This window comes from Tachypleus tridentatus, chromosome 2 (assembly GCF_004210375.1).
Source record: "Tachypleus tridentatus isolate NWPU-2018 chromosome 2, ASM421037v1, whole genome shotgun sequence".
Lineage (NCBI taxonomy): Eukaryota > Metazoa > Arthropoda > Merostomata > Xiphosura > Limulidae > Tachypleus > Tachypleus tridentatus.
In genome coordinates this window covers 94,251,313-94,264,591 of record NC_134826.1, presented here as the reverse complement: position 1 = coordinate 94,264,591, position 13,279 = coordinate 94,251,313, and the positions used below count along the sequence as shown (strand labels likewise).

General features: G+C 31.0%; 1 protein-coding gene across 5 annotated transcripts in view; it reads left to right on the top strand.

Moving 5' to 3' along the window:
* Positions 1-13,279, top strand: part of LOC143244584 (uncharacterized) — a 107,141-nt gene that overhangs the window by 36,001 nt on the left and 57,861 nt on the right. For all 5 annotated transcript variants that reach the window (XM_076489543.1, XM_076489546.1, XM_076489542.1 and 2 more), the window contains exons 2-3: positions 10,840-11,020; positions 12,044-12,201. In XM_076489543.1, coding sequence (XP_076345658.1) covers positions 10,840-11,020; positions 12,044-12,201 — 339 coding nt within the window. The remainder of the gene's footprint in view (positions 1-10,839; positions 11,021-12,043; positions 12,202-13,279) is intronic.

Sequence of the window (13,279 nt, the reverse complement as noted above, 5' to 3'; positions counted from 1 at the left end):
AATAAGCTTTGACGTTCAAGACTAAGCTCATTTGTTATTATTTTAATGTTAGAAGTATTAGAACCAAAATGGAAGATTTCAGGGCTCTAACTGAATGGAAGACTTTGATGTGGGAATAGGAATTACTAGGGGATAAACCCGCGATTCTCGTATATGTACTAAAATTATTTGACTATTGAAAAATTGCTTAGCAGAAAGAAAAGGATATAGACAGGATTGAATCTTCAACCTCCCCTGTACAAGCGTGTTGTGTTGTGTTCTATATCATATGAGCTGAGGCCCAAAGACCCTTATCACATATACGGCATTATTAAGTGGAATATTTTACATATATATTTTAAGTAGATAAATCCTTTCAATTACACTGTCATTGTATTTATGTAGTTGGTCATGAATGAAGCAAAAATCTATTAAGTAGAATGTGGAGTTGTTTTTTTATATTTAAAGTATAGAAGTGTAAAAACATAAAATTACTATAAACGAAATGTGTACCTGTACAAAACATTTTTTAAATTATAAATACTTTGTTTTTATGAATAGTCATAGTACTTACACCCTTGTGCAAATTAATTGAAACAAATGGTCATTTTATAATATTTTCAGCATGGCGGCCGATGTAGGCTCGCTGGACCCGCTGACTTCCTTTAATAGTCATTTTTTCACACAGACAGCGTCATTATCTGTGTTTTGCAGTACGGTCGATCTATTTTTAGGATATATGACGAAATTTTGAGGAATATTACGTCATTCGAAATTGCGTTAGAAGGGTAAGGAGACCAGTCAAAAAACAACTTCTTACCAACTCAATGAAGAAAAATCGGTATAAATGGGGTCTGAAATACAAGAACTGGACTCAAGAACAATGCAGGAAGGTGTTATTCAGTGACGAGACTAATTTCTTTGTACAGGGTCAAAGAAGTTTGCATGTTCGCAGATCTCCAGGTGAGAAACTTCGAGAATCTCACATCAATCAGTTCGTAAAACATCCCTTGAAGAAGATGTTTTGGGGCTTTTTTAGCTACTATGGCATCGGAGGCTTACATGTCGTAGAAGGATCACAGTACATCGAAGTTTTGGAGACAAGAGTCGTTCCAGAATTGAAAAGGATTTCCAGATGGATCTGGTATTTTTCAGCAAGATCTGGCTCCGTGCCACACGTCAAAACTTGTGAAGAATTTTATGACTACAACGCGAATAAAGGTGCTGGACTGGCCTGGAAACTCTCCGGACTTAAGTCCTGTTGAAAATCTTTGGGCGATTTGTAAAGAAAGACTCCGGGGAAAAGACTGTACTACGAAAGATAAGCTAATTGAGGCCATAATTGAGGTGTGGTACCGCGATCCAAAAATTAGTAAAGATTGCAGTCAACTCGTGGATTCGATGCCAAAGCGGATTAATGATCTTCTGAAAAATAAAGGCAGTCATATCATGTATTAATTTGTAATTTTTGGATTCACAGAAATGAAACGCAAAAAATTGAAAAAATCGTAATTTTCCGTCTTGTTTCAATTAATTTGCAGAAGTGGTTTTACACTTCTTGGTACAATAATTTTAAAAATTCACTGTTTTATAACGTATCTTCATTAGGAGTTCGTACAAGAAGTGTAAAACAAACCACATTTGTTTGTCGTTATTTCATTTATTTTTTCATTTTCTTTTCATAACGGCATAGCTCTTATTTTTTCTTACTCTATCTTTAAGTATTAACACTATTACTAATAACGACAATGGTGTAATATTTTATTCTCCTAGTAGGTAAACTCATTCTTCTCGTACGACGTGTATTTAAACTTTAGGCTATTTGTCGATTTTTTGAGTGCCTTGTTGGAAGCATAAGTTATAATGAATTTTTAAAAGTGTGTTGTAAAGACGTTTTAAGAATTAACGATCATGTTTTTTTGTACATTTCTTGTATGTAAATTGCATTTATATATCATCTGACATGTAATTATTTTCTTTCGTGCGATGCGTTTGCTGTAAAATATCGATGATGAGTGAAATTTTGGCAATGACTAATAGTAATATTATGAGAAATATGGTTAATTGCAGGATAAGAGGAAGTTCTTGCTTCGCGTACGGCGTATGTTTAAACTTGTATAGACGTAAAAATACCGTTGTCTGTAAATAGCATTTGTATATTATATGAAACCTGTAATTATTATCTTTCGCGCAATGTTTTACGTACAGAGCATCCAAAATGAATGAAATGGTAGTGAGTATTAACGTCGATTGCCTCAGATTGTTTAACAAGTAAACACGCGCATAGTGTGAAGCGATTTACACTTTAGGTGAATTAGTCGATTTTTAGACACCTGTTGGAATTTGTATTGAGATATAAGTAATGGTATTGCGTTATCCTTAAGTCATGGAAAGGGAAGTAATTAAATTGGTGTATTTGCTTTCGTGTTTGTTTATGTTACTTAAGTAACTGACTTTAAAATTTATGTTATGAATGTCGTTTACTTTTGCGTTCGTCTAAACGTAAAAGCACCACTATATAGGAATATTGGGTTTCCGTGTGAGCTAGCACGCATACACACATGGACTGAATGACAGCCTTCTTTTAATTATGTGTTTTTGAACTTCCGTGTTATAACTTATTAAAGAGTGACAAGGTGTTTAGGAGAGAGTTTGGAGTGACTATTTAAGAAATGAACTGTAGTATGTTGATACTGAAGAAAAAAAAATTATAATTAAGAAGTTGAATAAATGAGTTACAACCAAGGGTTTCAAGGGTAGAAGGTTTTTAATTAGCAGTCGTTATAGGCCACTTGAGCAGACAGATGATTTTAATGAGAAATTATAAATTGTTGTTAATAAAGATACTGATGCATATTTTTTTCTAAGTGAAGTGCTCCGTAGTGTGATCGGAATTGTACTAGGGCTGTTCAAAAAATACGCGGACTGACGTCATAAAACAAAATGTACTTTATTTAGAAGTTACAGGTCTGGGACCCCTTCAAAGTACTCTCCTCCCCAACGCACACACTTATCCTAACAGTGTTTCCACTTGTTGAAACAGTCCTGGTACGCTTCTTTTGTAATGTCCTCCAGCTCCTTCGTCGCATTTGCCTTAATCTCGGGAATCGTCTCAAATCTTCTTCCTTTCAAGGGTCTTTTGAGTTTGGGGAACAAGAAAAAATCGCAAGGAGCAAGGTCAGGTGAGTAGGGGGGGGTGGGGAAGAACAGTGATCGAGTGTTTGGCCAAAACCTCACGTGTTCTGAGGGCTGAATTTCGCAGCAACGCGGTGCATCTTCAATTTTTCGGTCAAAATCTCGTAACAAGATCCAACTGATATTCTACACTCTTCAGTAAGCTCCCTGACAGTCAGACGTCGATTTGCCCGCACCAGGGTGTTGATTTTGTCGACGTGTGGGTCGTCAGTTGACGTGGAAGGACGTCCAGGACGCTCATCATCTTCAATGGACTGTCTACCATCCTTAAAACGTTCATGCCACTTGAAACATGCCGTACGCTTCATAGCAACATCACCGTAAGCCGTGTTAAGCATAGCAAAAGTTTCAGTCGCAGATTTTCCAAGTTTAACACAAAATTTCACAGCAAGTCGTTGCTCCTTCAGGTCATTCATTCTGAAATCCGCCAAACGAAAAAATCGCACTTAACTTAAAACCGCGTAGCTAATACACAAATGAAGATATCTCCAATCGTAATCAGCTGATCTCTGCGAACCTAGCAACACCAAGCGGATTCCCCTGAAACCAACTGGAGCCGCGCAAGTCAAACAGTCCGCGTATTTTTTGAACAGACCTCCTATGAACTCAAGTATCAATGGAAAAAAAAGTTTCTGAAATAAAGATGAAATAAAAATTTCAACTGTCCGATAGAATATTATGAAGTTGATTAGAAAAATAGATTGGGAAATAGAAAAAGGCTTATCAGAAACAGCTAATAATTATAAAACAAATTAACAGCAAGGATGTTTTTAAGTAGGTTACAGATAAACAAAATTTGAAATGGAGGTTTGCTGAAGGCAAGATTTTTTTTAAAGACTGCAATGGTTGAGCTTTTAATTGTTTTCTTTTGTTATTTTATGTATTGTTCTTGACCTTCAACCTTCTTTGAGAAATATTAGAATTGATCTCAGTGATAAGTAAAAAATTTGAGAAATTAAAATTAGATAAATCTCTAGAAGCAGATGTAGTTTGCCCCAGAGTTTTAAAAGAAATTAAAGAACAGAAGTGCAAGCCCATCTCTTTAATTTTTGATAAGTCAGTAGACAGTGTAATGGGAAGATACCTGAAGATTGGAGATTTGCAAATTTTACTCCAAGATTTAAATGGGAGATATAAAAGGTGCTCTGGAAATTATAGACCAGAAGTCTTACTTCTATCATGAAAAAAAAAACTATAGTATAATAAAAGATGCTTTGAAGTATGGTATAAAAGGGAGTGACAATGGATCCATTAAAGATAAATGTTGTTTTACTTATCTCTTTACATTTTATTGTGGAAAGGGTTTGGACTTGATCAATTTAAATTTAAAAAAGTTTTTAATAAAATATCACACAAAAGACAAGTTAAGAAAATCACTTTGTTAGGGAAAGACTGGTTACTTGGATTGTAGAGTAATTGGATAAGAGAAAGAAAAATAAAAAAAAATGTTTTTACTAAAATCCAGTGAAACTGAATTTTGTTATTTGTGGAGTGCATTGAGGCTCCATGTTTGGACCAGTATTTTTTTATTTACTGTAATGATATTGACAGGGCATAATTAGATAGTGAAGCAGATGTCTCACATTTTAGTAACAAATTAATGGTGTTTTCAATCCAAGTAAACATAAACAAACATAGAGAGTAACAAAAAAAGAGTTTGTAAGTTTTTATTACATAGCACATGTTTAATTGCAAGCATTCCTTGCATTTTCTACTTATAAATGAGTTAGTTTGCATTCAATGAAGGAGAATTTTTAATAGTAGAAAGTACAATACAGGATCTACAAACTAATAAATTTCAAAATATTTTCTTTCATTTAAGTATTTCTTGTGTTTTCTTGTTATTTTATTCCTATTAGTGTGACAGCATGTTACAGAACTTGTTCTATAACTCCTTAAGTGTACAACTTTTTTGAACCTTAGAAGTTTAATTCCATTATGTCCTATGCAGTATTGTAGGAAAGTAATAGTAGAAAATGATTATAAAAATTATATGTAAAAAACAAAGTTGCATTGAAGATGCAAGAAGGGTGTTATTATTTTATTATTTTCAGTTTTTGTCAGAGTTTTGCAAGGAAGATTTTCATGTAGTAAGTTTAATGTTTGAAATCAACTTTTGTAATTTTATAAAACACTGATTAGCCTTTTGTCATATCAATACAAAATAATATTGATAAAGTTTGTGCATAGATGAAACCTTAATGCCCACAGAAAAGTTTGTAAAATAAATATGGTTTGAGACATGGGACAAGTTATTCTAGGAAATTGTGTAAAGTGGCTTGGCTAGAAAATGGGCAAGCTGACTAGTGAATTATGTCTGGTGTTCAGGAATTAAATGAGTGTCAGGTCTTTTAATTGTAAACTTAATAATGTCATTAATAATTTTTGAAGCTTTGGATTTTATACAAAATAATATGAAAGGACAAAAACCTTTTGAAATGTAAAAAAGGTTTTCTGAACATTGTGCTGACTGTGATATCAACATTACAACACACCATAATCCCACTATGAAAAAGAATGTTTCCTAAAACGACAACATAGCTTTTCTAAAATTTATACATTTCAGTAATCTGATTGAAGAAAACTGTCAAGAGATCTTATTTAAACTAAGTAACCTAACTAAACCTGCAGAGTTAACTAGATTAAAAACATTTTTGGTTTAATGTATGAACTTTTATTGAAGAATTTGATTAAGTGCTTTATAATCCTTCTGATTATCATTTGGGTGACATGGAGAAGGTTCTAGTCAGGAGTTTACAATGCTCTATTTTGCCCCAAAAGGTGTGGTTTGTATATATATTTTACACCATTAGAAATATTCTTGATAAATTTAGATGAGCTCTTTATTCAGTAATGTAATGTAAACTTTAGCTTTGTATTTGATTTCAGGTTTTGGTGTAGAATGTTTCATGATCATTAAAACAACTACACTATATATATCTGTATATTGAGAAAAGCAGCAGCTTTAGAAACTTTAAAGAATAAAGAAGACATTGTCATTATAAATCCCATTAATATAATGCCATTATAATCCAGCATAAAGAGGATTATACTACTTAAATTTTGGATATATTAAAAGATTCAACTAAATTTATGAAACTAAAAGAGGTTCTGATAGAACAAATAGAAGCAAATTTACAAGAAGTTTTGTTAAAGGTAAGAAAAAAATGTTTCATTGATGGTAAAACCCTGTAGGTTTACACTATGATGTATTATGGTTCATCAAAACTTTGTAAACGCAGATATCCTTTTCAGGCCAATAGTTTTCAGTAACAGCACTTTTAATCACAAACCAGTTGAATTTTTAGGTTTTTTTTTGATTGAACAGTTTTACAATGAATGCACAGTTAAAGATGGTTTTGAACTCTCTCTATATAAACCAGTTAACATGTGACTTAGCTTTTAAAAATACTGAATATGCTAAAAAAAATTAAGTAACCAAGATTTTAAAACATATTAGAATTCATCACAAAACAATCTTATTTGTCAACAAACTATATATGGATTCAAAGTTGACTCCCTACTTGGACCATTTGTTTTCTTTTTTATGTGCAAAAGCAAAAACATATGAATGAAAACCTGACCAGAAGCACTTATATACATATATTGTACATAAGATATGTAGGTGACAATTTGTTGTTTTTAATGAACAGGTCCCAGTAAAATTGATTTTTTTATCTGAATAAACAAATATACCATATTTAATTTGCCACTAAAGAACAAAGTAGCTCACAGTTGTTGTTTTTTAATACTAATGTTGTTATTCTGCATATTCTTTCAAGTTTACTGATTGAATTTTCACAAGAAAACTTTTCCAGTATTATATTCACCATTTAAGAGTTTTGCTCCAAAGCAGTTCAAGAAAAATTTAGTTAACCTTACTATTCATAGAGCATGGAAAATAACTAGCTTATAGAGCTTATTCTGAGAAAACTTGTGAACATCAGATGCTTCTTTAAAAAGAAATGTTTCCATTTTATTTTGTTAAAGATGTGCTTAATAGATTTTCCATGGCAGCCAACAATTCCATTCATCTAGTACCAAATTTTCCACATTGTTTTGTGACCCTTGTATTACTATATATAGCTATGTGTACAGACTATCTAAAAATAAAATTAAAAGGTTGATCAAGAGAACATACTCACAAATTAATGATTAAAGATTAATTAGTGAAATATAGATGTGCTGTCATCTATATAAGAACATGTGGGAAAATCTAATATTCCTTTTTGCAGCAACCAGTTTTCAATTATTAGTTCAGCTGATTGTGAGAGAATGCTTAGGTTTAAAGAAACTTTGTTAATTTGTACCTTAAAACTGGAGCTTAATTTAAACCAATCTTCAGTACCATTAAGGCTGAAAATGGAAGTAAAAAATGCATTCTATGATATTGTGTGAAACTGAAAGCAAAATGATTCAATAAATTATAAAACCAAAGCATAATTGAAATGAAACAACCATTAAATTATGGTATGATTAGTAACTTCATAAAGTTTGCTGGTAAAATTAAATGTATGAGTATTTCTAGGTGTATTACAGACTATAAAGTTCTACAGAATGACCAAGTAGTAAACAGATATTTGGCAAATGACTTAATTATAAGTGACTTAAATTATAAAGCAAGTTAATTTCATCACAGATTATTAACAAAATATTATCTTAATTAAAAACCCTATTGATGAATTAGCTAGTAGAAAAGAAGGAAGTGATTATGTTATAGTGAGTTATTAACAGTATATAGTTCTTAGTATTTTTGAACTTGAAATTGGGTGGGTACAAATTGCCATCAGAATTATTGATTTTTTTCCATTTTGTCAGGTTAAATGGATGACTGACTAAACTTGTATCTGAAAATGTCTTTGACTGTATTTATTGAACAATGCTCAAGAAACAGAATTCTTGATTTTGGTAGAAATTTAAATATTACTGTTTTAAATCTTGTTAAAGCTTCAATAGGAAGAAACATTATGGTTAATATTTAGTTCCATTAAAGTTTCTGTAGACAATACTCTAACCAAAATCACTTTATGCATAAAAAAAAATTGTGGCCAGTAAAAGATTGAATGTTTGACTTAAAAGAATGAAATCAAAGTTTAGATCAAACTGGTAGCTACTCTTGTAACATTGATAAGAATTTTCCAACAAATATTTATTCATTAGTTAACCAGACCACAATGTTTGTTCAAATTTTTTCCCACACCACTCTCTTTCACACCTAAGGTGTTTTTGATTAGGTTTTGTAATATTTTGTGTTGACACATACTTATAACTCACAGCAAGTAAGAAAGTCATATTTGATAGTAACCCATAATAGCTATAGGATTGCAACCCTATTATTTGGAACAGACCTATACTTTACAGAACCAATCAGATTCTTTGAAATATATGGTGGCAGATTTTCTTCAAAAACAAAACAAAACATTTTTAATGATTACCTTTATAGTAATGACATGGAATTTAGATTAACAGCTTGTCATCACTCTTGTGCATTCAGTATAGCCATATCAAACATCATTGTTTATAGCCATATCAAACATCATTCAGTATAGCCATATCAAACATCATTGTTTATATTAATTGCTTAAGATAATAACAGGTAATGCTAAGCTCTTTAATTGGGATAATTTCATAAAATTTAGTAAATTTGTGCTGAAAAGTTAGCAACAAATAATTGGTAATAACCATCCACCTGTATGATTATTTTGAAATCTTAAGCTATAAACTGTTAATCTGGTTTGCTTAGCGTAACCAATTTTAATGTATCTGCACATACATTTACCTTATAGTTTTGCTGCTCTAAACCAGCTGTCTTTCATATGAATAACAAAAAACTAAAAATATCAACTTTTATGCTTAGATAAAGCTGTAGTAAAATTCTTATACTAGTAGTAGCACATATGACTTTTTATGCTTAGATGCACACAAAAGTTTTTAAATTTGAGTGGTTGTTGGTGAATAACTTTACACATGTGGCTTGTATTTATACCAAATGATACTCTTAATTGTAGGTTAAAAAGATCTATCAGTGTATCAAATTTGAAAAAAAGTCCAAAAAATTGAAATGTTTTTTATATCAGATAAAATTCTATACTTTTGGTGTGAATTAAAAAGAAGAAAATCAAAGTTGGAGATGTTATATCTTGGGTATTTCTTAATGAATTGTCTTGAAATTTGGTATATGAAGTAAGAGTTTTGTCTTGATATTCTGGTTAATACAAAGCTTCATTAAATAGACATTTTACTGAGAGTTTCTCTAGATGAAGTTTCACCAGACAGTGATAGTCAGGTTTATACTAACCTATAAATACAAAGGTTTTGTAATTTTTGCTTTGATGTTGAAACTGTTGATAATACATTTTCATATCTGTTACATTCAAGACTCAAGTGAAAATGATTGAGTTAACAGTTTGATTGCAAGAAAAAGCTCTTCTACCATAACTAACCTACAGATTATTGTTGTTTAAATGAAGCAGTCTTCGTGATGTGTAAGCAAAGTTGAAATGGGAAGCAACTTGAGAAAAAAGTCTTAGAGGATTAGTTGAAAAAGTAACTTGTGGAAGGGAGGAACTGTATATGAAAGGCTAAACTCTCAAAACATCATCTTTTCCATCTGAGTTACCTTTGTAAGTTATTCCACCAAAAATTTCTTTTGGAGTTTCACTCTGAATTTTACAGTTGCTGCCCATTTAGTTTTTGTTTGTTGCTCTATAGATTATTGTGCTGATTAAAAAAAAACACAAAAAAATCTTCCATATTCTGACTAGTTTTTCAAACTTTTATGTTTTATTATTATGGTCAAATATGATTTTCTAAATACTAATCTTAAAAAATAAATCTTAAATTCAGACACATATAATTCTAGTATCAATCTACTTAGATGAAATAATGTATTGAAGGAAATCATGCAAGTAAATAGATGTATTTATATCTTTAAAAGATCAAGGATTTTATGAATGCTTAGTGACCAAAGGAAGGTTCTTACAGCATCCTTCATTATTTCTTATTAAATTTGTATACAGTTAAATATATATTATTGCCTTTCATTATTTGTTTTTTTTAAAACATGTATATTCCTCCAGTAGGGAAGCTCAAATCTTAATTAAATTTGAATTTTAATATCTCTGTTTGGTGCAGTATGGGTAGTCCATTATGTCACTGTACTTAAAACAAAACAAATTAAACAAAAAAAGAAAACTGTTCTTCAAATGGTAAACTATTGTACATAGTTGCTTCCCTCTTGTATTTTAAGGATTAAATACCTGAGTTGTTAAGTAAACTGAATTACACTCATTCACTCTTTTTATTTCTCTTTCACACACACACACATGCACACGTATGTGAATGATAAATTATTATTGATAATTAATGTACCATTCTCAGTTTCTATTGTGACTAATTTCACTTTTAGTATTTTTTGGAATGTTGTGTGGGAAACACATATTTAAGAGAGCCTTTCTTGTGAAGTAACATAATTCAAAACCAATCTTACACTTGTATGTGTGTCTTTCATTTTTTGTAGACTAGTAAAAATTTGCTCCAAGCATTGATGGTACTGAGTTATCAGCACTTTTTCCATATCAAGAATAAGTGTTGGCTGTCTTTATTTGTCAATAATAATCTATTGCATTTAGTTACTTATTGTTTTTGAATGTTGATTTGTTTTAGAACTGCAAATGAAGGAAGTGCATCTTACAGACGACAAACAAGCCCCTTGAGTCTTCCAGTGGCATTTACTTCTACTTACTCATTTCCTCAATATCCCACCCATAACTCCTATCCCTATACATCAGCACCTCACACTCCAGTATCTTTATATTCAAAGCTGTACAAGGATGCTTCTTATCACGTGAGTTAAATCTCAATATAAAGTAAGGTTTTGGTACTCATTGTTATCATTAACTCAGAAAAAGTGAAGTTTTACAGTTTTTGTCTTATTGGGAGTGTGTACATTGATGGGGGAGCAGGTGCAAGGCCTAATCAGTTTTTGGAAGGCATTGAGTTTGACTAAAATGAATTAATACTCATTTATTCTTGAACTAAGTTAATGTAGGTAAATTTTTGGCTAGTGAAGGATGTTACAAATACTTTCCACAGGTAGAATGTAAAATCAGTTAAATTTGTCTTAGAGGACTGTGACTAGGAATTTCATGAGGATAAAAACATGTTATTTTTGTTTCACAAAATTTATATAAAGTTTTTCTGAGTAGCTTTATTCCATTCAATTTTGTAGCAAATATTTCACTCTCTTTGTTGGTCCACTGAACATATAACTTTGACTAACTGTTTTGGTGAGTGTAAAGGATCCTAAATGTGCAGATTGACATATGTCACCTTGATTGTCACTGAGAAAGGTATATATCAGAATCAATATTATATTACTTGTGTGGTCACAGTGAAGCTGACATAATTTATGATACTATATTACTTGTGTGGTTGTGAATAAGGAAAATAAGTAATTGATAATATATTACTTACAGTTATAGTGAAGCTGGCATGTAATTGATGACATCATATTACTTATGGTTGTGGTTAAGCTGGTATCATTGATGATTTTATGTTACTTATGTGGTTGTGATGATATAAATGTAATTGATATCATATTATTTATGTAGTTGTGGTGAATTAGACATAATTAGTGTTGCTATAATTACTTGTTTTTTCACTAAAGCATGAAAATATAATTCTGTGGAACAAGTAACCCAAAATAACCTGTTTGCTGTTCAACAGATGGGAATAGTAAATGCACTTAATGAGACAGCTTAAGTAATACATTTTGTGTTATCATGAGCTATTTTAAGGCAATACTTTTATTATGTTTCTGTATCTTGAGAGATAATTAATGTCCAGTTTTTACTATGTTTTCATGTAGGCAGAAAGTCCCGCAGAAATTGCATACAAACAAATCAGAGAAGCAGAACACAGCAAGCACCATATTCAAGGTCAAATTCAGCACCAAGGAAGATGTTGTCCAACTCTTCTTCCTACTTCAGAAGTCAGTATATGTAATGAACAACTAGACCGAGAAGGGTAAGCTGGATAAATGCATTCATAGATTATAACTAGAAAGTGTTTTGACTTTTTATTTCTAAACTAATTTATAAAACTTAGCTGTTGTTTAGTTCTGATTTGTTAAGTTTTAACACATTGACATTCTGTTATCCTTATGTGAAATGGTCCATACTGAATACTTCACTTTAATTTCCAAGGATTGATGCTAACTTAAGTATGTTAAAGAATTACACTTGAGAATTTTCTGGTTAGAGTTTTAGAAACTATAATCTGTAGATTGTATCTATATATAAAAACATTTTACTTAAAAAACTTTAATATTAAGTTAATCCTAAAAGTTCAAGCCACAACAATTTAACAACAATAGAATGGGAAAATAAATATTGGTGATGCTAGGTGAATACTGATGAAACTGTTTTAAATATTTCTGCTTCTACTAGAAATATTTTTAATTTTAAGCATAAGAACCTTCTTATATTGTTTATTTAGCAGTTAATACATTTTTGAAATTTTGATATAGATTGCTCTTCTGTGGAGGGGCCTTAAAGACTAACTGAGGATACCAATTAAAAAAGCAAAGACTATATAACGGACAATGTTAGTTAATGCCCTTCTTTCTTTTCTTGTTAAATCCATGATGGCCTCAGTGACTTCATCAGATGGTAACTGCACATCCTTTTTGTGAAAAGTGGTAACTGACAATTTAACTGATTAATACTTATCTCTTCAAATTCCAAGCTAAATGCCTCTTAAATAATAAAAATGGGAATGTGCCTTATTTCAGGGTGTTTTTAATCCACCCTTCATAGGCAAAAATCACAAAACAAAACAGCCCATATATACTATTGGACAATTTCAATTTACTATACAAAAGAATTACGATAATATAGACAGCCAACTGTAGGTGAAGTACGTCAAATGTTTATTTAAAAAAAAAGAAAAAAAAAGTGGTATGTGTGGCATGTCAAGGTCTTTTTAAATCCCCTTCTTAGGCACAAATCCTAAAACAAAATAGTTTCTAGTTGTCATTAAAAAAAAGAAAGAAAAAAGTACTGTGATTGAATTAGCCAACTGTGGCTGATGTATGTTAACAAAT